Raw genomic sequence first — 25,818 nt, 5'->3', positions numbered from 1 at the left:
TTTGTAGCTTTTCACGTTTTGTTCCTGCGTAAAATGAGAAATAAAACGTTATCACAAATAGAGATGTGAGACTTCGATGGGGAAGGAACTGCCACCAGTCGCGAGGATCCTTTTCCTGGTTGTTAGCGGGGGTGACTGGCGAAAGAACCCTAGGCCCAGGGCAACCCTGAGATTTCGGACCCAGGACCAAGCAGGGCAGGTGGGCCCCGGTGGGGCCGTCGATCGCAAGCGGCCGCCACAGTTCCGCTCCGGTGCACCTGCCCGCTCGCGTCCCGGATCCCCGCCCCTCAGTCGCTCCTCCGCGAGGTTCGGCCTCCCAACATGTTGCTTCCGGTTCCGCCAGCGCCTTCCGGTCCCCATGGCGACGGGGCGCCTCGGGGTGGAGGAGACTCTGGGGGCCCTCAACGCGGCGCTGGGACCCGGCGGTCCAGTGTGGTTCAAGGAGACGCGCGCCCGCCACCTGCGAGCCCGAGACTTCCTGGCGCCGCGGCGCGCGCTACAGGCGCGCTTCGGGGACGGGCAGGTGGGCGCTGGCGGGGCGGGGCGGGGCGCTGCGGCCCGGGTGGTTGGGAGCGCCGCCGTCCGCTCTCCCCTCCGTTTCCCCGCAGGTGCCTGAGTGCGTGGTCCATGCTGTGGTCGACCTGCAGGGCCCCGGCGTGGCCCCGGTGCTGCGCTGCGAGCCAACCCCCGCGGGCCTGGCGCTCCAGCTGCAACGGCCCGCCGTCTTTGAGCGCGTGCTTGGCGCCGTGGCCGCCTATGCCGCGCCCGCCGCGCCGGCCGCGCGGAACCCGCGCGTGCTCCTGCACTGCCCGTCGCTGCGCGCAGCCTCCGGCGCACTCCTCTTGAGCCAGCTGCGGGCCGTGCTAGTGGCCGATCACCTGGCGCGAGCTCTGCACGTTCATGGGTGAGCGGGAGCTCGGGGCCAGAGAAGGCGAGGCCCTTGGGGACTGGCCGCTGTGGGGGGCGGGGCGGGGCGGGGAGTAGGGGCGAACCGGGCCAGGTGCCCAGGGTGAAGCAGCCGCCCTCGCTTTGCAGGGTGAGTGTGCGCCTAGTGCCCGCCGTGCGGGACCCGCACATGTCGACTTTCCTGCAGCAACTGCGGGTGGACTGGCCCGCTGCCTCGGAGCGAGCTTCAGTGGAAGCCTTGAGGAGCCGTGCACTTGCAGAGCTTACCTCTGCGGGTGACAGGGGAGCCCTGCCCCCTGGCGTCCTGGGCAGTGTGTGCCTGAAGGAGCTGGTGGAAGGACTGGGACGCACAGCTGGCTATGACCCCAAGCTGGACAAATGTCTGGGTAGGACCTGGAGCCTAGCAGGGCTGGGAAAAGGAGGGGGAGCCCTGTAGCCCGGCTAGCCCCACTGCCTGTGTCCCCAACGCAGTGACTGAGGATCTGCTCTCCGTGCTGGCTGAGCTGCAGGCAGCTGTGCAGCACTGGCTTGAGGACTGCTCCCTAGGCCTGGTTAGTAACTGACTTTCCACCCTGGAGGCCTCTGGGAAAGGAGGTGTCCTGTGTCCCTGCTGTGACTGTCCTCCTTCCGTACAGGCTGCGGCCCCAGATGCTGGTACAGACAGCTGCATGGTGGTACACGTGGTGAGTTACGAGGAGGAGTTCCAGCAACAAAAGTTGGACCTGCTTTGGTGGAAGTTGGATGACCAGGCTCCCCGCAGACAGGTAGGTTAGTGATGGTGGAGCTCCCCTCACCGACCTCAGAGGGCCCCTGAAAACCCATCAAGGGGCCTGCAGCTGACTGGTTTAAGAGGAGGCCACTTCACCTTGGAGGAGACGCTAGGCTTGGTGAATGGGAACATGCAGCAGGTGGTCCTGGGAGAAGGTGGCATCTGCAGGCACATCCTGGAGAACACTAAAGAATAGGCGTCCTGAGGGGCTGGGCTTGAGAGGGAGGCACTAAACCTGGTGGTAAAAGGCTGGGGGAGTCTGGGCACCAGATTTCAGTTCTTTAAGGGTTTTGTTGCTGGAGGGTGTCGCTAGCTGACCCGTTATCTTCTTGACAGAAACACCTGGTGTGTGGCCCAGTGAAAGTAGCTGGCGTACCCGGCACCCTGACTGCCAAAGAGTATTATGAGTGAGTGAGGTGGGAAGGCAGCCACCAAGCCAGGGTAGTTGAGGTGGGGACTGCCCGCCGGACCTCCTCTCACTCTTCAAAATGCAGGCTCCGACACACCCAGGTGTGCAAGGCTTCAGCACTGAAGCACAGCAGGGATCTGGCACAAGGTGCGCTGGGGAGACTCTGGCTGGACTTGGGGCAGGGGCAGGTCATTTGCACCCCTGCCCGGTTCCTTCCCTGCAGAGACTGACTGACTGCCCTGTACTCCCTCAGACCCAGCCTGGACAGAAACCTTCAGGGTTCTCTCTGTAGCGGCCATCAAGTTTGAGATGCTCAGCAAGGCCCCACAGAGTCAGGTGAGCCTGAGTGCCCCACAGGACCAGGACTGGGGGGGGACAGGCTATGTGGTGGCTGCCCTCCCTCTCTGCAGCTGTGCCGTTCCTCAGCTCCTCCTGGACCTGGCCGACAGCATTTCCACAAAGGGGACCAAGAGTGGCACTTTTGTTATGTATAACTGTGCCCGTCTTGCCACACTCTTTGAGAGTTACAAGCGCAGCGTGGAACAAGGTCTGTACCCCACTTTTCCACCTGTGAGCAGTCTGGATTTCTCATTGCTCCGTGAAGAGGTGAGTGCCCCTCTCAGCAGCTGGCTCCTGCAGGAGACTCAGACTTGCCCTCCCAGCAGCCTTCTCCCCACAGGGTGAGTGGTTGCTGCTCTTCAACAGCGTCCTCCCCTTCCCAGACCTACTGAGCCAGACAGCAGCCCTGGACCAGGACCGCACAGCCCCGGGGCTCCACATCACCGCACGTACGGAAATGGTGAGGCAAAGAAGACCAGGGCAGACACTCACACACTTTATTCTGGTCTGGGATACAAGAGCAAAGAGACAGGCCAGTGACTCTGCCTCTATCTCTGTCTAGGTGTGCAAGTTCCTGGTACAGCTCAGCATGGATTTCAGCTCCTACTATAATAGGGTACACATCCTAGGGGTAAGCACACAGCAAAAGGGGGTGTGTGGGAGGTGCAGGGGAAGGAAGCAAAGGACAAAACCAGCAGGCCCCTTCTCTCCTCCAGGAGCCTCGACCACATCTGTTTGGTCAAATGTTTGCCCGTCTGCAGCTTCTACGGGCTGTGCGTGAAGTGCTCCACACTGGCCTGGCCATGCTGGGTCTCCCTCCACTGAGCTACATCTAAGGCCACAGAGGTTCCAGTATCTGGGAATGTTCACAAAGTCATCAACTGAACAAAAAACCACAGATTTTGTTAGAGGCCTGAAGCCAAAATAAATTGTTGCAAAGCTTTGTTCTGTTGTGAGAAGTGGGGGCATATCCTTGGTCTACCCGGGAGCACTCTACTCACCTCCAACGCCTGCTCTGAAGTCAGGAACCCACGGATGCCTCTTCCTCCCCTCAAGGCACACTGGGCATGGGCACAGTCAGTCACTCCTGCTCATCTCTGTCTGTGAGCAGGCCCCATACCCCGCATGCCGGCCACCGTGGGACACCTCAGTCATACCAGTTGAAAACCTCGAGTCCCTGGCCCCCAAGAGCACAGCGGTGACCAAACTCGGGGCTCACAGGCCAGCAGTCCATGTCTGCCACGTCTGGTACGTGGTACACGGTACTGTTTATGAAGGTGGGTTCACCATGTCCTAGACGCCAGAAGGTTAGCCGCTGATCGATGGAGGCTGAGACCATAAGGCTGGGGCTTAGAATCTGGAGGCCTGTCACATGGGCAGCATGTGCACAGGGGACAGAGTATTCCTCTAGCACATGCAGCTGGGGCACCAGCTCAGCACCCCCCACAGCCTCTTCAAGCTCTGGCAGCTCCACAGCAAGCACAAAGACATGGAGGGAGCCATCCTCACTGCCACTTGCTATGAGATGGCCCTCACGTGTGGGCAAGGTATGCAGGCTATTGACACCACAGCTGTGGGCCTGGACGGTCAGGCAGGGGGTTCCCAGCTCTGGAGGAAGAAGATGGTTGTCAGGCCCAGCATGCCACATGTGTGAAGGCAAAGTGGGAGGTAGGGAGGGACAGCCATAGCTGCACACTGGCTACTCACCATAGGGAAGCCCAGGGTCTGCTGGGGGCTCCAGGGCAATGGAGCCATGGTCCAGCACAGTGGTGAGATCCCAGAAGGCCAAGCTGCCATCGGTGGCTGCACTGCACAGATACAGTCTCCTGGGAGCCAGGAAAAGGCAGCTGGGTCAGTCAGGGAGGTGGAAAGCAACAAGGGCCCCCCGGACCCATGCAGAACCATCATGCAGCCTCTTACCGCTGTTGGTTGGGTGCCTCGTGGGTGAAGGAATGGACCTTGAGGACACACCGCTTGTGGTAGAAGGTTTCAGCCAGGAGCTGAAGCCGCCGCCCAGAGTCCTGCAAAAGAAAGAGCCTGGGAGAGGCAGGGGGTGCCCAGCTCAGAACCCATTCTGGACAACCCTTCACTCTATCTCTCTTCTTGCTCCATCTGAGCCCTATGCTCTTACCTCACTGCCCCATCACTACAGGCTGCGGCCACAAGGGGGCCAAGGCCAGGTGGGTCAAGTTCACACACAGCTAGACACATGTACCTGCAGAGAGAAGACAGCTGTCAAGCAGAGCCCTGCATGATCCCACCCTATGCTTCTGCCAGGCAGGGCCCATCACCTGGTCTCTGGGTCCACCTTGACCATTCGGTGCCGATTGCGCTGACGGTCCCAGTACTCATCTAGCCGGTGAGATGAAAGGTGCATAACGTGGCAGGCGAGGTGGCTTGGGGCACTGGGGTCCAGGGTGACCATGATGTTGAAGCAGTGCATCTCAGCCCGGCCCCCCGCAGACACCACATGGGCAGTCAGGCCTGGTGGAGAATCCTCAGAGCCACCTGGGGTGCTAACGCCCCACACAGCCACTGCACGCACCGAGGAGATATGGTTACAAACAGCTGTAAGTGCATGGGCTGAGCCCGTAGCTGTGGGAAGTGCCAGGACACAGATGGTCGTATCCTCACTGCACGTGATCACAATATCAATCAGGCTGGGCCCCTCGCTGCCAGGCTCCAGGTGGTCAGGCTGCATGAAGCTGGGCAGCTCAAATTCAGGCCCCAGGGTGATGGTGCCCACACGCTTTACACACGTGATCTCACGGCCATGCAGGCTCTCCCGGAGAATCACATGTGGCCGGGTGCAGCCACCCAAAGCCCGGTACAACATGACATCCCCATCCTTGAGGTAGGCAAAGGCCATAGCTGCCTCGGTATCAGAGAAGGCCCAGGAGCGATGCCCTCCACCACAGGTGACGACATGTAGCTTCTCGTGTGACCGGGGGCTCCACACCACAAACTCATTGGCATGGAAACCCAGGATGACCATGTTCCCATCAGCAACCATGCGGAGCCCAGCCACCCAGTTCATGCCTCGACAGGACTTCTGCCTTAAGACTGGAATGAGTTGGCCGCCTCGCACAAAGAGCTGGTAGTAGGCACCATCACGCCCTGTGGTATACACATAGCCGCCATGACAGGAGACGGAGGTCACACCCTGCTTCCCATGCAGAGAAGGGAGGATGGATACAGGGCCCCACTCAGCCAAGGCGGGCTCACCCCCACCACTGTCACTATCCACTCCAGGTGCTCCAGTACTGGCCCCAGCCTTGCCTGCAATCCCAAGATCATCGAGCAAAGCTGGTCTGGAGGGGAAAAGCAGTACAGAGCCCCGCCGGTCTCCACACACCAGGAAGTCACCTGGGGGCAGGAAGGCACTGCATGTGTGCCATCTATGCTTGCTTGGAGGCAGCAGGTACCGGCAACGTTCCTTGACAAAGATGGCTTTGCCAGAAGGTGCAGCTGTGATTTCTAGGCAAGCCACCACGCCGCCAGGGCCCGATGCCAGCAACAGGAGCTCCTCATAGCCACGCAGGGCCCAGCTCACGCTGTGCACCTTGCCCTGGAACAGGGTCAGGTCCACGGCTGCGGTTGGAGTATTAATGAGGACAACCTTGACACAACCCTCCCCATTGGCCATGGCACACAGTCCGAAGCCCTCAGGACCAGGGGCTGCCTCCAGAAGACAGTAGGACTGGAAACGCTTGTCCTCCAGCAGTTGCTCCCAGCACTTGACCTCGAGGTCATAGAGGTACAGGGCCCCTGTATCAGTCACTGCCAGTACTCGCCATGAGCCAGCCAGCGTCACAGCCTTGAGGGCACCTGGCCTGCTAGGGGACTTGAAGCAGAGAGCTGAGACCCCCGAACCTGGGTGCTCACGCCCTACCAGGTGCCATAGCCGGATGCCTGAGTCATCACCCCCGGTGATCACCCAGGCCTGCCTCTCATGGGCAGCTATGGCCCGGATCCCACGGCCCTGGTGGCCCCGAAATGCATGGAGAATCTCACCTTCGTGGCTCCATACCAAGCAGACACAGTCCTCTCCTGCACTGATCAGGTAATTCTCTAGCAGCTTGACCTGCCAGACACGGGCGCTGTGCCCAAAGCAGTGCCCAATATTCTGCACCCGACCCCCAGGCACCCGCAGGTCGCCCACCTTCCAGATGCGAACACTTCGGTCTTCTGAAGCTGTAGCCAACAAGCCCTTGCTTTCCAGGTACGACATGCTGAAGATGACACCCACATGCCCACTGACCCGTCGGTCAGGGGCCACAGGCTTATTGTCTATTAAAGCAGCTGCTGGGTACCAGACCAGGAGCTGGTTGGAAATGGCACCTGCCACTATGGTCAGCTCCTTCCAGGTGTCTCCAATCAAACAGGCTGAGGAGAGGGTGCACCTGTCTGTGCAGGGAACATCCTGCAAGAGGCACCCTATTATGGGGTCATATAACACCACTGAGTTGTGGCCGAGGGCCAAGGCCATGTTCCCCTCAAGCCAACGTGCATCCCAGATCCAGTCAGACATGTTCCACAGGCCAGAGCGCCAGAGCTCCCGGAAGCGGCCCTGTCCCCAGCTAATTTTCACAATTCGGAGTCCCTTGCTCCCAAACACAGCTACCATGGCCTCTGAGTCAAGGTCTCCTTTGGGTTCTGGTCGCACCCGGAACCCATGGATAAGATAGTGGCCAAGCAGGTTCTGCACTCGCTTCACCATCCGCAGATGCCCACCAAAATCCAAGCTGTACACCAGGGCATCCGGCCCCTCACCTAGACAGAAGCAAAGAGCCACATCAGAACGCCTCACCTAACTCTGATGAGCCACAAGAAGAAACAGGAGCAGGGGAAATTCTCCACATGTGGCCTACGAATGTGTTAGGACAAACAATCCTACAGGCTTGGACAAACCTTGTTCTCAGCTAGAGCTGGACTTTTAGTGCTGACATTCTGATCCTGTCAGTCACTCCTGACATTTAGTCCAACCACAAATTCCTCAAACTCACAGCCTCCTCCTCACTCCACCTAACTTATCTTGCTTTGACAGGAACCCTCTCAGCTTTAGCCCCCAAATCCTTAGCCTCACTTACCTGTACATGAATTCTTTCCAATGCTCCCAAACCCAGGGGAGAGGTTTTCCCACTAAGACAATCTTTTCCCCAGGAGGCCACAGCAGAACCCTCCTGACTTCCAGGAGCTTCTTCCCTGTATCTCAGATGTGAGCTTATTCAATATCAGTGGGAAGTAGGAGAAGCAGCCTATAGTTTGGCAGCAGGGGCCTCAGAAGCCTGTCTGCACTGCAGGGACTTCCCACTCTACTAGCTCACCTCAGGTTCTCTGAATGCTCCTCATCCCAGTAACCATTACCACCCTCTGCCCATCCCCAGCCACAAACCAGGCAGCCCACAGCTTAGTCCTCTTAACTTCTCACATCTTCTGTGTCTTCAAGTTCTGTGTATTTATTTCATTACCTAAACAGTTTGCAAACCCCACCATAATGACTTTGGTCCAGAACATCACCTCTTAACTGGAGATGACTGTAACAGTCCCTCATGCCATTCCTAGTCTGCAATTTAATAAACATTTATTGGGCATCAATTACAAACCAAACAATCAACTGTATGCTGGAGTAACTATGTCATTATAATTTTGGTAAGTTCCAGGAAAGAACTATATAGATTGCTTTAAGAATTCAAAATGGGCCCGGCCAGACTGGCTGGGTGGTTGAGCCTTGACCCACAAACCAGGAGATCTCAGTACCAATCCTGGGCTTCGGGCTCAATCCCCAGTAGGCGCCGTGCAGGAGGCAGCCGATTAATGATTCTCTCTCATCACTGATGTTTCTATTTCTCTCTCCCTCTCCCTTCCTCTCTGAAATCAAGAAAATCATATTTTTTTAATAAAGAATTTAATTATTTACTCTACTCCAGTGGTTCTCAATGGCAGAGGAGAGCAATTTTCCCTCCAAGAGACATTTGGCAGTGTGTGGACACATTTTTTTTAAAAATATATCTTTATTGATTTCAGAGAGAGGAAGGAAGAGAAAGAGAGAGAGAGCGAAACATCAATGATGAGAGAGTCAACATTGATCAGCTGCCTCCCACACGACCCCCATTGGAGATGGAGCCAGCAACCCAGGCATGTGCCCTGACCAGGAATCCAACCGCAATCCCCTGGATCCTAGGTCAATGCTCAACTACTGAGCCAGGCTGAGGACATTTTTGATTGTCACAACTGTGAGCTGTGTTACTGGCATCCAGGAGTGGAGGCCAGGAATGCTGCTAAACATCCTACAATGCACAGACAACCCCTCACACAAAGAACGATCTTGATCCAAAATGTGAACAATGATGAGATTGAGAAACTCTGGTCTAATCTAACTAGACTGAGTGTCTGGGAGACCACCTTGAGGACATAACATTTAGGCTGAGGAATCAGAGATGAGCAGTGGTTAGCCAAAGGAAAAGCATGTGGGAGTAGGGGGTGGGGGTGTGAACCTTTCTTGGCAGAGGCATTAAGCCTGAGAGGGCTCTGCAGTTTCAGGTCTCAGGTCACAGGCCTTTGCTGGCCTGTGCTTCCCAACCTGGCCCTCCCCGGAGGAGCACGGATATCGGATTTCCCGGACCCCAACCATCTCAGGAGCCTCAGCCTCCGCCTCCCCGAGCGCTGGCCTACTGAGAAAGGTCTCATCCCCGTTTCCCGAGACGCCATGCTCCTCCGAGGGCTCTTCATCCCCACCTTCCAGGGAGAGCCTCATCTGCTCTCGAGGCCACACCCCCGCCTCCCCTGCCCGGCCCTCCTCCGAGGGCGCACCGCGGAGCCGCCCACCTCAAGCGGGGGCCTCGTCCCCAACCTCCCCGCCCCACCTCCTCGGGAGAGGACAACCCCCCGCCCAACTTCTCTAGAGGGCCGCACACCTCTCTCCCCCCCTCCCCCGCATCCTCCCGCGGTCCCGCCCGCCCTTTCCACGTTAGCTGCAGTTTATGAAGGGCCTCGGAAGCCACATCGGTTTTTTTGTCTTCTGGGCCCCTCCGGCCGGGCCACATTCCCGCCATCTCCCGGGCTCCCGCCCACCCCAGGCCAGCCGCCCCCCGCTGCCGGTCCTCCTCCTCGGGGCATCCCTTTGTTCTGTGGCACCGGCCAGGCGAGCGCTCGGCTTCTCCGCCAGACCGCGCCTCAAACAAAACCTCACCCGCCAGCAGCCGTTCCCCCACGCACTCCAGACCCGTGACCGGGAGGAGTATGAGCTCCGAGGTTGCCCGTGGCCAAACGTAGTCCTCAAGAGCGTCCATATCGGTCCTCCAGCAGCCGCCGCAGCTACGACCAAGCAGGGAGCTGAGCTCTCGCGAGACGAGCCTTCCCCGCGCGGGACGCTGCAGGTCTACAGCGCCCTTAGCAACAGGTAGCCGAGGCGGGCTCGCCAGCTGCCAATGTCCAATGACGACCCTCCGACCCCAGCAAACCAGCTCGCGATTGGCGGGGCCGCCCTCGCCCCTCCCCGTCATGTGACGCTTGCCGAGCGGCCCCCCCCCCACGCCCCCTGCCGGGCTGCCGCCGGCTCCCCCTCCCGTCTGTACCTCCAGCCGACCTGAGCTCCTCCGCCCAGTGGCTCAAAGCCTGTGGTTTTATTTGACCGGGCGGCGTGGGTCTGTATACAATAAATAACAAGAATATAGGTGCTGTGCCCTAATCGCGGCTGGAGGCAGGGATGGGGCAAGACATCGGCCGGACCTTTGGCTTGAAGCTGGACAGGGGGACTGCAGGGCCCCCAACCTTGGGCGGCGGGCGCCCCGCGGCTGGCGGCCGGGAATGGCACTCCCTCAGAGCTCCACGTGCGCGTCGCGGTAGGCCCGGTCCAGGGCCCACTCTGGCTGCGAGTCGGCGCCACCTTCGCGGGCCAGGCGCGCCATCTCCTGCTGGAACAGCGCCTGCCGCGCTCTGCTGGGGTCCACATTGATCCAGTTGTTGGCGATCCACTTAGTGCCACGAGTGACCAGGCAGCCCCCGTGCAGCGAGTAGTCGTCCACGTCGCCCACCCAACCTAGGAGAGGAGAAAGGTGTGAGCAAGGGAGGGGCGCAGAGGGAAACTAGGCTGGGCTGACCAAAGCCTGGCCTCATACGTAGCCTAAGGACACAGCAAGGGCGGGCCCAGCTGTGCACACCTTCGGTGGCAAACATCTGGCCCCAAGGCCACCTTGGGGGCTCAGCATCTCTCACCAACTAATGGTTGGCCAACACCACTGGCCCTCTGACACCAGCTCTTGTTGCCAAGCCTGTCCAGAGCCCTTCCCAGCCTTGGTTGGTCAGGGATGTGTCTCCAATCTCAGAGAGCTGGAAGGCTAGGGCATCAGGGAATCACAAAGGTGGAGAAAACCCAGGAGGCTACACAGGTGCAGGCCACCGAAGCCACTGCAGATGGTTTGGGGGAGGCACTAGGGGCAGAAAACCATTTGTAGGATGGCCAGAAACAGCCCACCAGGGTGGCAGTTGGGGCTGGGTAAAGGCAAGCTTCCCTCAGGAGGCACCGCTAACTTGGCCAAAGGCCCTCACCTTGTCCATCAGGTAGATAGTTGTACCAGAACACTGCTGTGCCCTGCTGGGGTTTGACACGAAGATTCCCCTTGTCACAGTGCCTCCGAGTGTCACGGAGGTCAACATCATCCTGAATCAGGCTCTGTGGGCAGCAGGGTAGTGAGGTTTTCAAGCTGCCCCCACTGTATGGCCAGGCGCCAAGGCCAGGTAGCCAGAGGGAAATCAGGTGTTCCCAGGGGACCACTTGGGCTCTCATCCCAGGTCTGGAGGGGAATGGACCATGCTTGCCCAAGGCCCTGCCAACCCACCCAAGTAACAGCCTGGTTGGCTCTTACCATTTCATCGTAGGTTCTGTTGTCTGCTACGGGGAAGACAGTCTCTCCCCCACCGGTGACATTGTTCAAATAAAACAGCACTGTCATGTAGCTGTAAGGCAGAGGGGCCATTGAGCATATCCTCAGCTGTGGATGCTCCCAGGGGCTTACCTGTGGGCAGGATAAGCTGCCCAGGTTCCCAAGGGCAAAAGGGGTAGGCTGGGATCATTGACAACAGGACAGGTCAGTACCAAGATGTCCCTAGCCCATTCTTCCCACAAACCTAGTCTCTTCCTGTGTGTCACAAAGGTTTTTGCGGCCAAGGTCACAGGTGCACTTAAATTACATGGCCCTGACCAAGGGCCAGCTGGGAAAGATAGGTAGCAGAAGCAGCAAGATCATGCAGAAATCCTGGTTGTGACTAGAAGGGGCTGAGCCAGAGCAGCCACATGAGGAGAGACCTGCTTCCATGCCTTGGCAGAGGAGGGGGACACAGCTTTAAAGGGAGAAGCGGAGGCCTCCAGCAGTGGAGGCAGGAATCAACACCCAGGGAGCGGGGAGAAAGCTGGGGTTCTAGCCTTGCCCGGCCCCTTGCCTCAGAGCCCCAGGGACAAGTTTCAGTGACTGTGGGTACCTCGGATATGCCACTGAGACAAGATGGCCACCCTTTTCCTGACATTTGGTAAACAACCTGGGGGGCAGAGGTAGGAGTATCCTTGACCAGTATGGCACAGTGCTCTCCTGGCCCCATGCCAAGGGCATGTCCACAGAGCAGGGCTGTGCTTATGTTATGGGTATGTCTGGTCTGGGAGTTGGAGGCAGCCACCAGGTGGGAGGTACTTGCCGGCAGGAGGTCTCGAAGGGTACAGACTCGTTGGCTACCAGCTTGGTATGGGAGCAGATGGTCTCTGGGTACACAGGCCCACTGTCCACATGGGCATGGTAGTGGCCTCCCTCTCCATATCGCACAACCTGCATGGGCTCGCTGAGCTCCACGATCTCAGGTGACAGGCGGGTAAGGCGCAGCACCCTGGTGGGCAGCAGGCATTCAACTTGGCAGCCTCATGCAAGGTGGCACCCTGAAGGAGCTGGCCAATGGGGACCCTGGGCCTGCCACAGGCTCTGCCCCTGCCCACCTCCCCTGGAAGCCCTTTATGCCACCCCAGGCTGGCCCTGAAGGAGCAGGAAGAGGTTACTCATGATGAGCCATTCTCCCTGGATGCCAGAGACACCCACTGGGTGGGAAGGTGAGATTTCTACTAAATTTGTGGGGGACACTCCTTCCAGGAAGAAGGTTATCTAAAACCCCTGGCTGCTCAGGAGCAGGGGGTTCTGTGGACAGAGATAAGAGGTCATTTCTCTAATTAGCAGAAAACAAACATTAAATCTATTTCTAATCCCAAATGTACATTGTTTGCCCACAGGTAGGGCTAATTTGCCTTTCGATGGGTCCCAATCCTGGTCTAACAAGTGCAACTTAATCCTGAGTTGGCTTATCAATTCCATCCCCTCCACCCCAGCCAGTGACTTTTGTGGGGGCCCTGCACTGTCTTCCGCCCCAGCACCAGGGAGTACAGCCCCAGGTGCTCACCTCTGGCGGATGGCGCGCATGACGTGGTGGGCACCTTCCCCCTGGTAGAGCCACGTGTGGTGGCTGTTCCGTACCAGTTCACTGGACTCCGCCTTGTGTCTCCTCATGTACTTGTGGAAATCCCGAAGGTCCATGTTAGAGAACTCCTGTAGGCTCAGCACTCCTGCATAGGGCACCCATCAAGGCCTACTAAGCCCACGTGGGGAGGCTGCAGTGGCAGGCTACACCTTCCTATCTGCCCTGGGGGTCCATGTGCACTTGTCCCCCACCCTGGACTCCTGGGTCAGATGAACCTGGTTTCTGTCACAGGAAGACCTAAAGAAGTTCCTTTCCTCTGTGCAAGCCCTGATTTGGCCTCCAAAAGGAAGAAGCCCACCCCCTTAGACTGGCCAGAGCAGGGTCTCCAAAGGAAGGTTGAACTACATAGCCAGGACCCTAGGGCACAGACTGTCCTTGGCCCTCCAGCCTGGCTCTACAGAGTGTGGTGGCCACCCTTGGTCCTGTAAAGGGTGAAGAAAGAGAGCAGCCAGTGCTGGCTTTTGTCCAGGGCCTGCCACACTATCGGATGTAAGCTGAGGCTGGGTCCCAGACGTTTCTTTATGATCTCAGGTCCCATCCGGAGTGGAATATACCTGGTCAGTCCTGCCTGCTGGGTTACCAGCTTACCTCAGCATAGAAGGGCGGACCTCTCTCCCAATGAGAGTGCTCCCCCATTCCTGCCCAGTCCACAAAGCAGGGGCTGCACCCTCGGGGGTTCTGGGACAGTAGCTGCTGTCTTTGCTCCATATTATCCTGATTGACCCAAGGGAGACACTTTCCACCCTTTGGTCCAGACTTCTCCGAGAATGGGGGACACTCAAGGGCTCTGAACCTGTCGCCAGCTCTGTACACAGGGGCAGTAGCAGCATGATGCCGCTCAGGCCTCAGGTTCCGGACGGATTCTTCACTCCATTCACCAGCCACAAGCCATCCTTCCAAGTCCTATTTGACTGTTGTATCTTCCTCACTTGGTCATGAACTTGGGCATGAGAGTGATGATTATGCTTCGGAAACCTCCTGAGGGTTATTGCTATGACATCTGCCCTGCCCACACCTGCCCCTAGAAGTTTGAATGATTCCAGGTGGGCAAGGCAGGCAAGGGAGACCTTGGTCAGGCTAAGGAGGACAGACCTTGTGCCTGGCTGGAGAGACGCAGATGGAGCAGGGTGAACAGCCAAGCTCAAGTTGGCCGCACCCTCTCTGCTCTCGCTCTACCCACTCTGCCCTCTGCCAGCCAGTAACCCCACCTCCTGGACCTCAGACTCTGAGTGATGAGGTGGAAAGGGTCTCTAAGAACTGCCGTCTAGACTGTCCCCAAGGGGTATGGGACTGCTCTCTAGACTGTCCCAGGGGTGAGGGCAAGGCAGGACCACTTCCTTGCCTCTGGCTACTCTAGAAGCTGGGTATGGAGGCAACCTGGCTGTGGGAACAGGAGGTTCCCAGGGACAGAACTGTGGCAAGGTATGAGCTCACCATCACCATCGGGATCAGCCTTGATCGCAGAGTACATTTCCTGAATGTTCTCTGGAGTCATCCACCGTCCATTTCCCAGGCGAGTCTGGGCCAGGACCTGAAGCACAAGATGGTCCCTTGATGGGGTGGCCCCAATGATGGAGAGCCACTAGAGCACAGAAAGCCACCCAATTATTGCTATAGGACTAAGGGTTCAGGTGACAGGGCATGGGCAAGGACACAGGACAAGCCTAAAGTCCCTTTGCGATGATGGTAGGTAGAGAGGTTCAGTGGCATCTAGGAAGGCCAGGAAGATAGTCAAGAGCCCTGAGGGCCAGGGACATTCTGTAAAGGCAAGGGACCCCACAACTCGCCAAGACCTCTCTCAGAAGCCTGGGTGAGGGGCATTAAGAGGGATGCAGACTCCTGGCCACCTCAGAGTTGCCACTCTATGCACCATGAATTCTGTGGGGCTCCCAGCCATGGCAGCCAGGAATCCAGATCACAGGTGGCAACAAATGCCATCACCCCCAGGTAGATTCTCCTGCAATCTTCTGGGATTCCCAGGGCAGCAAGGAACTCTCCAGGGAAGAAGGGGCACCCTGGGCCTGGGCATTCTGATATGAGGTGGCATCTGACTCGGGGTCAGGGCTGAGCTGGACGAGCGATCTGGCCACCAGAAAAACAACTCTGTACCCCCACCCTCCCCTCCCCCATGCCTACTCCAGTCCCAACCTCGCGGAGCTGCAGGCGACCATCTCGGTTCTGGTCCAGCAGCTGGAAGAGGTCCAGCTGGCTGACCTGCAGTGTGCCCATTGCCTCCTCGTACTCCTCAGTGGGCAGGATCTGGCTGCGCTGTAGCCCCTTCATCTGTGCCAGGTGGACAATGAGCCGACACTCCTCGTCACTCAGGAAGCCAGGGATTTCTGCCAGAAGAGGAGGTGGGTGAGGCTGAGGTCTAGGCAGGGCGCAGGGGAACCTGGCACCTTCCTCTTTACAGGGTTCCTGGGGTACTCCCTGGTGGTCGCTAGGTCAGGAGAACTTCACACACACCTTTACATCTGCTTTGGACTCTGACCCCAAGGTCAGGTTGGCCTGCCAGGGTGGCCAGCATTGGAACGTGGGGCCTCTCTCTTTGACACTGAGAGCACACGTTTTCCAGGGGAGTCCCGGGACGCAAGCTGGAGCTAAGCTGGGCAGGGGTTAAAGGCCAGAGAGTGAACCTGAAGGGCAGACGGTTCACCTCCACTTCTTACTTGGTATATATTTTTTAAATGGAGGGATGGTGGCTGGTTTTTGCTTTCATTTTTACTTTTCAGCATTATTCAAATAAAAACAAAGAGCAAGACATTCAGCACTCTAGGCCCATCCTTGCCCTCCATTCTGCTGCACAAGTGGGTGCTGGCCATCTGGCCGGGGCAGAGCTGCCCAGTGCTGAGAGGGCAGGCTGGGGCTTGGCCCCAGTGGCTGCACGGCCTCACGCCGGCCCCACAAGCAGCTTGGTGGAGCTGGAACATGGGCTTCCCAGCTGGGGAGCCCCCCTCTCAGTGACCCCAGGCACTTCCAGAACAGGAGCTTGGGCCCTGTCTCATTCCCTTGATTCTGGGAGAGAGGACTTCCTGAGTCAAAGGACAAGAAGCCCACAAAGGGAACTGATTGGAGGAAGGGCTACCTCCACCACCACCGGGACCCCTCAGAAGCCCTTCTACTTCTCTGGGCTATACTCCCAGAATGAAGTTCCAGTCATTGCCAAGAGGAAGGGAAACGGCCACTCAGCCAGGATTTGAGTGTTCTTTTGTTTTTTAATATTTTTATTGATTTTTTTTAGAGAGGGGGGGAGAGGGAGAGAGAGCTAGAAACATCAGTGGGAGAGAAACATCAATTGGCTGCCTCCCGCAACTCCCCCAGGGGGATCAAGCCCACCCCCCAAGCACAAGCCCCAACTGGGAATCGAACCAGCGACCTCTTGGTGCATGGGAGGACGCTCGCCCAACCAAGCCACATCAGCCGGGCTCGAGTGGGTTTTTTTTGTTTAGTTGTTTTTGTTTTTGTAATCCTCACCTGAGGATAGAGTATATTTTTTCCATTGCTTTTCAATTTTTTACAAAATATTTTTATTGATTTCAGAGAGAGGAAGGGAGAGGGAGAGAGAGAAACATCAATGATGAGTCATTGATCAGCTGCCTCCTACACGCCCCCTGCTGGGGATGGAGCCCACAACTCGGTCATGTGCCCTGACGGGGAATTGAACCTCAATCTCCTGCATCACAGGTCCATGCTCAACTGCTGAGCCACGCTGGCCGGGCTCCATTGCTCTTCAGAGACAGTGGAAGGGGGTGGAGAGAGAGAACCTCAATGTGAGAGACACATTGATAGGTTGCCTCCTGCACGTGCTCCGACCAGGGGCCAGGGATGGAGCCCGCAACCGAGGTACATATCCTTGGCCAGAATTAAACCTATGACCCTTCAGTCCACAGGCTGACTCTCTAACCAATGAGCAAAACTGGCTAGGGCTTGAGTGGTTTTTAATAGTAATCACAGCAGATCACACTCAGGTAGCAGACTCTGTCCAGTTCTAGGTAGTTCATCAAGACCTTAGTCTGTAGTTATCCTTGAAAGCCTCATTACTTTGCCCTTCTTAACCACGAGGAACCCCAAGCACAGAGATATCACCCCGATGAGGTCAAAAGGGCCACCAGGCTGTCGTACTCCAGACGCCATGCTCATGACTATATTCAGCTTCCATGATAGGTGACTCAGAAGTGATGACACTGGGTACAGGACAAAGACTGCCACCCCAGCAAACCCAGAAAAGGTGTGAGGCAGCCACGGGGGGGGGGGGGGGGGGGGAGCACTGCAGCACAATGACTTAGAGCAAATTGCTAATGAACAGAGTTGCCTCCTGTTAGCCTAAAAAATAAAGAAACTGGAAAAGCCAGAAAAAGAAACGAGCACAGGCCCAGGTTTCTTCAGTTTATTAGGTGCTGTAATCCGCAGGCCCAAAGGAGATGCCACCAGTCTCTACAGTCCCCAGCTGTGTGTTAATCAAATGCAAATGGCCCAAGCCAGCAGGCTGGAGCCTAACCAGGCGGGCCCAAGCACCTGGGAGCTGGGCAACCATTGGCTCCTGGGCTGTGGGTACAGCCCTTTAAAGTCCTCAACCTCAGCCCATTAAGGCCAAGGCAAAGAAAGCAGGTGATGGCTGGAGGGCTGTGGCTTCTGGTGGTACTGGTGGTGCTTTGGGGTAACAGCAGGGCAGGGGTTCCCTGGGGCCCCACATGGTGCATGCCCATCCCGCGAGCCTTGGTGCTGTGCCACGACATTGGCTACAGAGAGATGTGGCCGCTCAACTCGCTGGGCCATGACATGGGGGCCGAGGCCATCCAGCAGGCTGTGCCTGCTGGCCAGGGAGTGCCATTGTGATGCCCGCCTCCTCTTCTGCTCCCTCTTTGCCCCGCTGTGCCTCGAAAGGTAGGGTGGGGGCTCCCAGGTGAGGGTGGGGGCCTCTCCTCAGCCAAGGCCTGTGCGGGCAGCTCTTCCACTAATCGCTGCTGAGCGCCCATCAGTGCCAGCTGCTGACAGGGGCAGGGAGGAAGATGATTTTTTGTCAGGGTGTTCCTGGAGGAGGGGAGAGGGTGTCCATGGGACCACCCATGGTGAGCACCCTTGTCCGGACCCACAAATCATCAAGGGCTCTTAAATGTCAAGGTAAGGCAAGTGGGCAGGCTGCTTTAGGCTGGGGGGCTAGGAGCCCCTCCCCAGTGAGGTGTGGAAACTCTCTGCCCAAGGGATCCCCGCAGGAGAGGGAGCTTGGCTCACTGGGTGGCCTTCCTCCCACAGATGGCAGGGCTGCTTCTTCCTCCCCAGGCCAACCTATCCCATGAGCAACAGCTCCCTCGGCCCCTTTGCAGAGCGAGGGCCCTTCCCAGAGCCTCGGGGACCGTGCCCGCAGCAGCAAACCTGGGTGGGCTCTTTCGGAACCCCAGGGCGGAGGCCCTGCACTGTTTGCAGGACAGGAGGGAGGCCCTGCCCTACCCCCCCCAGGCCCCTCCCAGACACCAGATGCCCACCAGAGCTGCAGGGGGGGCTCTGGAAAGAGGACAGCCGCCCGGGCCACGGGAGGAGGCGTGGGGCTCAGAGGACAAAGAGCGGGAGGGGTGGGTGCAGGGCCCAGGGCTGACTTTCCAGGGAGCAGAAAAGCCGGGCGCAGGGCTGTTGCTAGGTGACCAGGTTTCGTTGCCCAGCAACGGCGGAATTACTGGCCTCAGCCCAACCTGCAGTCCAGGAAACCTGTGCTGAGCGCCCCCCGCCCCCCTACCCCCTTCCTCCTTCCCGGGGGGCCGTCTCCCCAGGCCAGCTGCGCGCCCATCACCGCCGGCTGCGGCTACCCGCTCCCCGGGCCCAGGACCCCACCCTTTCTAATCGCTCCCCGCGGGACTCAGGTAAACCCGTCTCCCGTGGGAAAGAAAAGGGCCCGCCCACGGCAGCCTTCGGTCTCATGCAGGGTAAAGGAGGAGGGGACGAGGGAGGGGGCAGTGCTGACGCCCCTCCCCCCAGCGCCGCGGGCCAGCTGCGGGGACTGAGTCGCAGGAAGCGCGCTCCTCCAGGGAGGCCTCGGACACGCCCCTCGCGTCCAGCAGACCTTAAACACACCTTACACCCTCTAGCTCCTGGCTTGGGCCAAGACACATGAAAGAAGGGCTACCCAAATGCTATGCCTGGTTAGAGCTAAAAACGTAAACCCCTTTAATATGCTTGGGACATTGCTGAAACAAAACAAACAAATCTGCTAAGGAGGGTGGCATCCAAGACAGCCCTTCTCTTAGGACCAAGATTCCAAGAGCAGAGCCTCAGAGGAGAGGGTTCACCAGGTGGAAGGGATGGGAAGGGGATACTCCCAGAGACTCAGCCCTGTTCATCACCCCACCCCTCCCAGCCCATTCACCGCTGCGGGTCATCCTCTGGCCCTCTGGCCCCACAGACTTAGACCTGGGGTCCCGGCTAGAGGTGCTGAAGGCAGGCCCACTGCCCCCCGTGGAGCTGGCGCCCACTCTGCAACACTGGCGGCAGATGGATGCCACTTGCGTCCACAACCTCCTACGTGGAAGACATGATGGGACCTATGTGCTGAGTGGGGAGGTGCAGGGCCACCAGCTGCTGGTAACCAGGGCCTATGCTTGGAGCTGGGGTCATCAGAATCTGCAGCTGGCCATATGCAAGTGGCACCATCATCAGTGTCCAGAATAGGGGCTAACACAGGCACAGAGAGCCTGGGACTTTGTAACCACAGCCTCTGCAAACTGTGGCTGTGTGCTCTCCTGGACACAAACCCCTTTCTGATACCCCAAGGATATTTGCAGGCCAGAGTCCAGAAAAGCTCCAAGGCTCACCCACAAATGGCTCAAGCAGAGCAGAAGCCCATTTCTGTTGTCAGAGCTAGGGGCCTCTTTCTAAGCTGGTAATGCTCTGCCCAAACAAAAGGCAGACCTGCCCCCTGTCAGCTGTGTGTGCTGGGCAGGCAGGGCCACCTTTTTGGCCTTCCTAAGCCTGGGATAACAACCTGGCTAATGACCTGCGCTGCCCACAAGCCCCAGCACCCCAAGTTGAGCCTTTGGGCAGGTGCAAAGCCTTGGGCTATGCCCACCCTGCGCCTGATGCTGGTCAAGCCTCAGGCAGACTCAGTTGTACCTGCCTGATCACTGATCTAATTCTGCCAAGCAGCAGGCCTGTGGAACACCAGGTGGTGGTGGTGGGGAGGTCCATCCAGAAAACTGCTTTAAGCTGCTTACAGACCTGAACTAATATAATATGCACACTAAAATTCTTTCCCCACTTCTGACATTTATTAAGAGCACAGTGGTCTTAAGTAGCTGCCTAATTGTGTTCTTAAGTGGAAAAAGAATAAATTTGGAAATCCTATGATAAAGTAGTCATGGTTTTAAAATAAACTGTTTTGTGTACTGGTGCCAATCACTCATTCATCTTAAATGGTAAGAAAAAATGGATTAAAACTCTTGCTGGCCACTGGAAGTGCCCCCTGCTGCTCTTGAAGAGGGTGCCGAATCTGGAGGCACCTGCCCAGAGTGGTGGTGGAGGCCACCCTGAGCAAGTGGGCAGGTGCTGGGTTAGGTGAGTGCCCAGAAAACCCCTCCAACTAGTCAATAATGACTAGTATTAGGCAGGACTCAGTCTGATGGACACACAACCAGAACAAATCAGGCTTTCCACACATGCAGCTCATCTTTAGGGTCAGAGGCACAAATGACACAAATACATACAGGATAGTTTCCAATGATGCTAAGTGCTGAGAGAAAACCAAGCAGTCTGATGCAACCTCTCAAGTGACTAGAACCCCTTAAGACCAGTTTAAGGATCAGAGAGTTCTCTGAGGAGAGGATATGTGAGCAGAGGCCTGGTGGAGGGAACAGCACGTACAAAGGCCCCAAGGCAGCAATGATCTTGGTGTCCAAGAATCAGCTGGGAGTAAGTTGGGGTGGCAGGAGAAGATGAGGTCTGAGAGGTAAGAGGGCCTGGGGTACCAAATGAGACTTAGAAGTGAAATGAGAAATCTTGGAGGCTTTTAAGGAAGCAAGTGATGAGGCATGATCTGCTATTTAGATACAAAATGAGTGTAGAGTGGATGGAGGCAGAAGTGAGCCACGTGAAAGAAAGCAATGTTCCCAGAGAGATGACAAGGACTTAGAACTGCAGCATCTCCCTTCTGAACTGAACAGAATTTGAAAGGTCCAAATCCTTCAGAAACACCTACCAATCAAGCAGTATTTTCCAGGAACTTGGGGTGGGACCTTTTGTGGCCCAGGTCCCACTTGCCAAATGTCTCTAGTAACAAGGGTGGGAAACAGGAAATGTGCCCCAAAGGGAGGTTTCATGGGGTCCTCCCTATGACGTGATGGGGTTCCCTTCCTGGGTAGAACTGAGCCCTCTTACCCCAGCTTATATTCCGAACACCCTCGCCTTGGGCCCTGGCACCTTGGGCCCTCAAGGCTGGTGGGTCACAGGTTTGGAGCCAAGAGGAGCAAGGCAGAGCCCACACAGCAGGCCCACTGTCCTTGGGCCCTCCCTGCCTCTTTAGGGCGACAGAGGATGGATGGACAGGCAGGCATACAGGACAGATGAACACTGCTCCTTCTTGGGTCAGGCTTCCTTCTGTGGGTTCATCCAACATCACAGGTTTCAGGAGCTGCCCCTCCCTGGACACTCCCTCCCCTGCGGTTTCCCTCACAACTGGACATCTTGTAGCCACTGACCTCGTCTTCATTAGTCTCACCTCATCCCACCAAGCAGCAAGCCCCAGGGCTTTCTGGGTGAAACCTGGGACATCTTCCACCAACAGACTCAAAGGCAATGTAAGAGCCTGGAGATGGGCACAAGCAGGAAGTTCTTCCTGCAGCTGCCCACTTCTAATCGTGCCCTTTGTAATCTGCGGAAGCAGTTTACCTCTTGTCACATCTCTTCTGCTTCCTGTAACTTACGCTTGGTGACTCCAGGTCTGGGTTTCTCATTCTTTGCTTTGTAGGACTTGGATGCAACAAGCTGCAAGCTGGAGTTAGGGTTAGGAATTAAGTCCTCATGCTCACTTAACCTAACATACAGCGGAACTGAGTATACACCGGTCCCAAGAAGGCTGAGGAGAAGGAGCACGACTCCCTCAGATGTGTCTTGTCATGGCAGTGTCGAGGTAATGGGGTGAGCGTTGTTTGCTTGGCCTGGGTCACCCTTTCCCGACAGCCACCTGGCTTTATCCCACAGCTCCTACAGGTCTTTGCTCAAGTACCTTTTTCAGGGAGGCCCACTCTGTCCATCCTATTAAGTGTTTCAACCCCACTTGAAATTCTGCCTTACCTGTCTGATCGCTTATCACCATCTGACACGCCATGTGTATTTATCAGTTTATTTATTGTCTGTCTCCTCATCTGAATGTCAGCTTCAGGTGTTTTTGTTTGATTGTTTCCTATTTTGTTCAATGCTGTGTTCCCAGTACCTAAAATAGTGCTTGGCACAGACTTTAACATTATGCAATAGTAATAATAATAATAACGACCTTTTAGGGCCCCTCTCATAGGACTGACATCAATAACCTATTTCTCCTCAAACAGCATGCAAATGAAATCATTCTCATGGGTCAGGGCATAATCCCCAACCAGAGCCCTCTGCTCAGATGTTCTGCTTTGGTCCCCAGTCCCCTCAAATTTTCCTACTCACTCCATCCTACAGTAGCCAGGAACAGCCCCAGTCTGCACCTGAATGGGTCACTGAGGCTGGGCACCCAGTGCTGGGCTGGGCAAACCCATCCTGGGCAAGGGCATGGGTCTGGGGGCCCCCACCTTGGTGACTGGTGGTCTTCGAAGGACCTCAGAGTCTTCACAGCCAGCCCATTGGCTTTAGTAGCAGGCTGCTGCGTTCTAATCCTAGTTTCACCACTGAACTAGCTGTGTGAGCCTGGCCAAGCAACTGCAGCTCTCTGTGCCCCACTTTCTCACCCACTAGCCTGAGAAGAGGGTATCTACACCCACGTCACAGACGGGTTGTAAGAATTAACTGAAATGGTCACAGCAAGCCTAGCACATAACAAGAGCTCAGAAAATGAAAACTAAGATGCTGGTTCCAAATGAGGTCGCCTTGCAAGGATTTGCCTCCTATGGCTGAAGAACACAAGACTCCATCCTAAGAAGAATCTGAGCGCTGGTAGTAAAGGCTTATGCCTCGGTGGGGCCGGTTTGGGGTCATCAGTCTCTCCACAGTTGGACAGCCTGTTTCTCATCAGACCACAGGGCCTGAGATCAGCTGGGGCCGCTTATCAGTCTTTCTCACCCTTCCCCCATTATAAAATGTGACAGAATTTATGGTGACAAGGAGTGTCCCATGACAGTTTCAACGAAATGTTTAGACACTAGCGTCAGGGTCACATTGCCCAGCCCTGTGATGGAAGGATCAGCTTCAGAGAATAGGGGTCAGAGAGGGGAATGTGGGAAGGTCACCCTGTAACCCTATTACGGAGGTGGGGGCGGGTACTGCACTTTGGGAAACCTCTAGCTGGAAGAAAAAAGGGGGGGGGGGGCTACCTGGAAACAGCCATTTTCAAAACAGAAATCACGTGGTCAAAATGAGTCAAGGCAGCCACCGCACCGCTGCCCCGGGCCCTTCCCGGGAGCGCCCAGCGGACTTACCAAAGAGCAGCGGCTTGAGGCTGAGGGTTCGAATGAAGTGATCCCGGTCGGCGACCAGCTGGACCTTCTGCTCGTGCCCCACCTACGGGAGAGGGGCAGTGAGGGCAGTGCGGGCGCCGCAGGCCAGGTCGCCCCTGGGAAAAAGTGCCCCGGCCCGGGCGCGAGAGGGGTGCGCGCGGGGCAGGCGGGGAGCGGCGCGGGCAGAAGCGCGGAGGCCCGGGCTCGGCGCCCGGCGCGGAGACGGCGAGGTTGCGGGCCTCACCTTGATGCCCTCGAGCCGGGGGAGCGGCGCCAGCGTGGGCGCGGGCTCCGGGCCCGGGGCGCGGCGCTGGGGCCCGGGGTCGCTGCTCTCGTCGCCGTTGCTGTAGTGCACGAAGAGCAGCAGCGCCAGCACGTTGCCCAGGTACAGGTGCACGAACACCATCAGCACCAGGAAGTAGGCGCGCGAGCAGATGCCGCGGGGCTTGCACAGCGGCCGCACCGGCGCGTCCTCGCAGTCGCCCGGCCCCGGGGCCGGCCCCGCCGGGTCGTGCTCGGGCTGCGCCCACTGCGTACTCGCGGCCTCAGACCTCGGGCCCGCCGCCGCCGCCATGGCGCCCAGGTCGCGCGCGCGCCCAGGGGAGGGGCCGCGGGGATGCCCGCGCCGCGCCGTCGCCGGGACGACCGCCGCCGAGCCCGCGCGCGCCGCGGTCACTAGGAGACGGCGCCTGGGGATGCTGCGCCGGCTCGGCTGGAGCCGCCCGCGCGGGGCTCAGCCTCTCTGCGCCGCGGCCCAGGGCCCGCATTGGAGTTTCTCTCCTCGAGCTGGGTAATCGCGAGGCGGGGGTGCACAAGCCTCCAGGGCAGAAGCCGGCCCTGCCCCCCCCCCCATTTAGATACAAACAAGAGTAGCACCATTCAAGGAAACCCCAGTGGGAGCCTCTCCGTTGCTTAAAACGCACTTCTCTCCTCCCGGAAAAGTATGGTCTGCATTTTCTAGCTCCCAGGAGTGGGGTGGCAGCAAGGAGGGGGCAGTGCCAAAAGATGACTCAATACTGCGTCGGTTTGTGGGTGCCGCGGAGGCCAATGACTGTGCATGGGACCCATGGCTTTTGGCACTGACATTCGCCTGTGTAGGAGGTCAAGAACGCCTTGGAAAGAAAAAACAACAACAAACAAATACGCCTTAGAGGTTCGCTCTGTGGCCGGTCTGGACCTCCCGGGAAGGACTGCAGAGGTCAGGCCTTAGGAAGAAGCTACCGGATGTGCGGGATCGTATAGACGGTGCGACCCAGCCTGGTGTGGTCAGAGAGGGCTTCCTGGAGGAGCCCTGGCACTAGGAAGGTCAGATCCCAAATGGTAACATACAGGAACGCAGCAGGTGCTCAGGTGCACAGAAACATTCGGTGCCTCAAAGCTGGCACCTGGGAGGGTGGAGAGACGGGCTTTTCCATAACTGAGACACCATCGCCTCTGAGGAAAATTTAACTCAGCCTATTGCCAGATCTGGAGGTGGAGGGACATACCAGTGGTCAAGCCAAAAAGCCTGGGCATTTTCAAGCTCCCTGCTCTTCTACGGCTGGGTTATCCTTAGGCAGAGATGCTCGTGCCCCAGGGCAACACCATTGAGGCAGGTCCCACTGGTGGTTTCTCCTCTCCCTCCCGCTTCCTCCTATAAAAGTGGAGTCTGCATTTTCTGGTCTCCTCAGCTGGACAGGCCAGGGACTCCAAGGGTAGGCCCACCCTCTCTTGGAGATTTACACACAGTGGCAGGTTTCACCAATGCCCGAGCACATGGGTGCATCCACTCATCCAGCCACCCTCCGGGGCCATCTCGTCAATCTCTTTACAGAGAAACTACTACAGAGAAACACTGTCCAAAGGAGGCTCTGGATGTTTCCAAGGGGTGGGGAGTACAGGTGGCAATGGGAGCTGTGTGACTCAGCCAGAGCTGGGATGCTGACCAAACACCAGTCATCCAGCATTCCACTTCAGATAGGCAGTTCCACAGGCAACCAGGCAAGCCTGGACCCCCCTCCATGGACGCAAAGACAGAGGCAGTGAGGATCTGGCCTGTCTACTTGAAATGAATTCCAAAAGAAATGGGATGGTCTCAAGTGTTTGTGATTCAAATTGATGAAAATTCTATTACCAATTTAGGAGCGTTCAAATATCCTGCAGCTTATGTTTAATCCACTCTAGTTAGGCAGAAATCTCTCAACTTATTTTTTAATTTTTATTTTTCATGAAGTCTCCATTTCCAAGCACAATACAATAGAAACAAAATTTTCCAAAGTCAT

At 57.2% G+C, this 25,818-nt stretch overlaps 3 protein-coding genes across 9 annotated transcripts; 1 reads left to right on the top strand and 2 right to left on the bottom strand.

Moving 5' to 3' along the window:
* The first annotated feature begins 347 nt into the window (after positions 1–347).
* Positions 348–3,366, top strand: DALRD3 (DALR anticodon binding domain containing 3). Of its 4 annotated transcripts, none has more exons than XR_014000442.1 (12): positions 348–523; positions 609–904; positions 1,036–1,292; positions 1,378–1,457; positions 1,542–1,670; positions 2,012–2,082; positions 2,170–2,231; positions 2,338–2,420; positions 2,511–2,690; positions 2,807–2,883; positions 2,986–3,054; positions 3,140–3,366. XR_014000442.1 is itself a non-coding variant. In XM_081160653.1 (12 exons), the coding sequence occupies exons 1-11, from the start codon at positions 359–361 to the stop codon at positions 3,033–3,035; spliced, it is 1,467 nt and encodes a 488-aa protein (XP_081016779.1). In that variant the 5' UTR covers positions 348–358; the 3' UTR covers positions 3,036–3,054; positions 3,140–3,366. The 4 variants fall into 4 exon arrangements, 3 of the variants coding, with proteins under 3 accessions (XP_081016779.1, XP_081016778.1, XP_081016777.1); XM_081160653.1 differs by having other exon boundaries at positions 2,790–2,883; XM_081160652.1 differs by having other exon boundaries at positions 2,764–2,883.
* WDR6 (WD repeat domain 6) lies at positions 2,905–9,920 on the bottom strand. 2 transcript variants are annotated; one of them, XR_014000441.1, is made up of 7 exons: positions 9,616–9,920; positions 4,715–7,196; positions 4,555–4,638; positions 4,344–4,460; positions 4,131–4,249; positions 3,425–4,031; positions 2,905–3,304 (listed from the first exon to the last, which is right to left on the bottom strand). XR_014000441.1 is itself a non-coding variant. In XM_081160639.1 (6 exons), the coding sequence occupies exons 1-6, from the start codon at positions 9,713–9,715 to the stop codon at positions 3,571–3,573; spliced, it is 3,363 nt and encodes a 1,120-aa protein (XP_081016765.1). In that variant the 5' UTR covers positions 9,716–9,829; the 3' UTR covers positions 2,905–3,570. The 2 variants fall into 2 exon arrangements, 1 of the variants encoding a protein (XP_081016765.1); XM_081160639.1 differs by having other exon boundaries at positions 2,905–4,031; positions 9,616–9,829.
* Positions 9,921–9,971: 51 nt separating this feature from the next.
* Positions 9,972–24,155, bottom strand: P4HTM (prolyl 4-hydroxylase, transmembrane). 3 transcript variants are annotated; one of them, XM_081160657.1, is made up of 9 exons: positions 23,802–24,155; positions 23,540–23,621; positions 15,087–15,277; positions 14,373–14,469; positions 12,861–13,023; positions 12,114–12,299; positions 11,291–11,381; positions 10,974–11,097; positions 9,972–10,464 (listed from the first exon to the last, which is right to left on the bottom strand). In XM_081160657.1, the coding sequence occupies exons 1-9, from the start codon at positions 24,129–24,131 to the stop codon at positions 10,244–10,246; spliced, it is 1,485 nt and encodes a 494-aa protein (XP_081016783.1). In that variant the 5' UTR covers positions 24,132–24,155; the 3' UTR covers positions 9,972–10,243. The 3 variants fall into 3 exon arrangements, with proteins under 3 accessions (XP_081016783.1, XP_081016784.1, XP_081016785.1); XM_081160658.1 differs by having other exon boundaries at positions 15,153–15,277; positions 23,802–24,145; XM_081160659.1 differs by lacking the exon at positions 12,114–12,299 and having other exon boundaries at positions 23,802–24,145.
* Between the last annotated feature and the right edge of the window lie 1,663 nt (positions 24,156–25,818).

Source organism: Miniopterus schreibersii, assembly GCF_964146895.1.
Source record: "Miniopterus schreibersii genome assembly, chromosome: 15".
In the NCBI taxonomy this organism is placed as follows: Eukaryota; Metazoa; Chordata; class Mammalia; order Chiroptera; family Miniopteridae; genus Miniopterus; species Miniopterus schreibersii.
This window is presented reverse-complemented; position numbering and strand designations above follow the sequence as displayed.

Excerpts from the sequence above, each read along its gene's own strand:
- DALRD3 (XM_081160651.1), top strand. The coding sequence starts at position 359 with ATGGCGACGGGGCGCCTCGGGGTGGAGGAGACTCTGGGGGCCCTCAAC. Across the intron at positions 1,293-1,377 it reads CAAGCTGGACAAATGTCTGG|TGACTGAGGATCTGCTCTCC; the intron begins GTAGGACCTGGA and ends TCCCCAACGCAG. Across the intron at positions 2,884-2,985 it reads TCACCGCACGTACGGAAATG|GTGTGCAAGTTCCTGGTACA; the intron begins GTGAGGCAAAGA and ends ATCTCTGTCTAG.
- WDR6 (XM_081160639.1), bottom strand. The coding sequence starts at position 9,715 with ATGGACGCTCTTGAGGACTACGTTTGGCCACGGGCAACCTCGGAGCTC. Across the intron at positions 4,461-4,554 it reads TGTAGTGATGGGGCAGTGAG|GCTCTTTCTTTTGCAGGACT; the intron begins GTAAGAGCATAG and ends TGCCTCTCCCAG. Across the intron at positions 4,250-4,343 it reads GAGGCACCCAACCAACAGCG|GAGACTGTATCTGTGCAGTG; the intron begins GTAAGAGGCTGC and ends CCTGGCTCCCAG.
- P4HTM (XM_081160657.1), bottom strand. The coding sequence starts at position 24,131 with ATGGCGGCGGCGGCGGGCCCGAGGTCTGAGGCCGCGAGTACGCAGTGG. Across the intron at positions 23,622-23,801 it reads CCCGGCTCGAGGGCATCAAG|GTGGGGCACGAGCAGAAGGT; the intron begins GTGAGGCCCGCA and ends CCTCTCCCGTAG. Across the intron at positions 10,465-10,973 it reads CTATCTACCTGATGGACAAG|GTTGGGTGGGCGACGTGGAC; the intron begins GTGAGGGCCTTT and ends CTCCTCTCCTAG.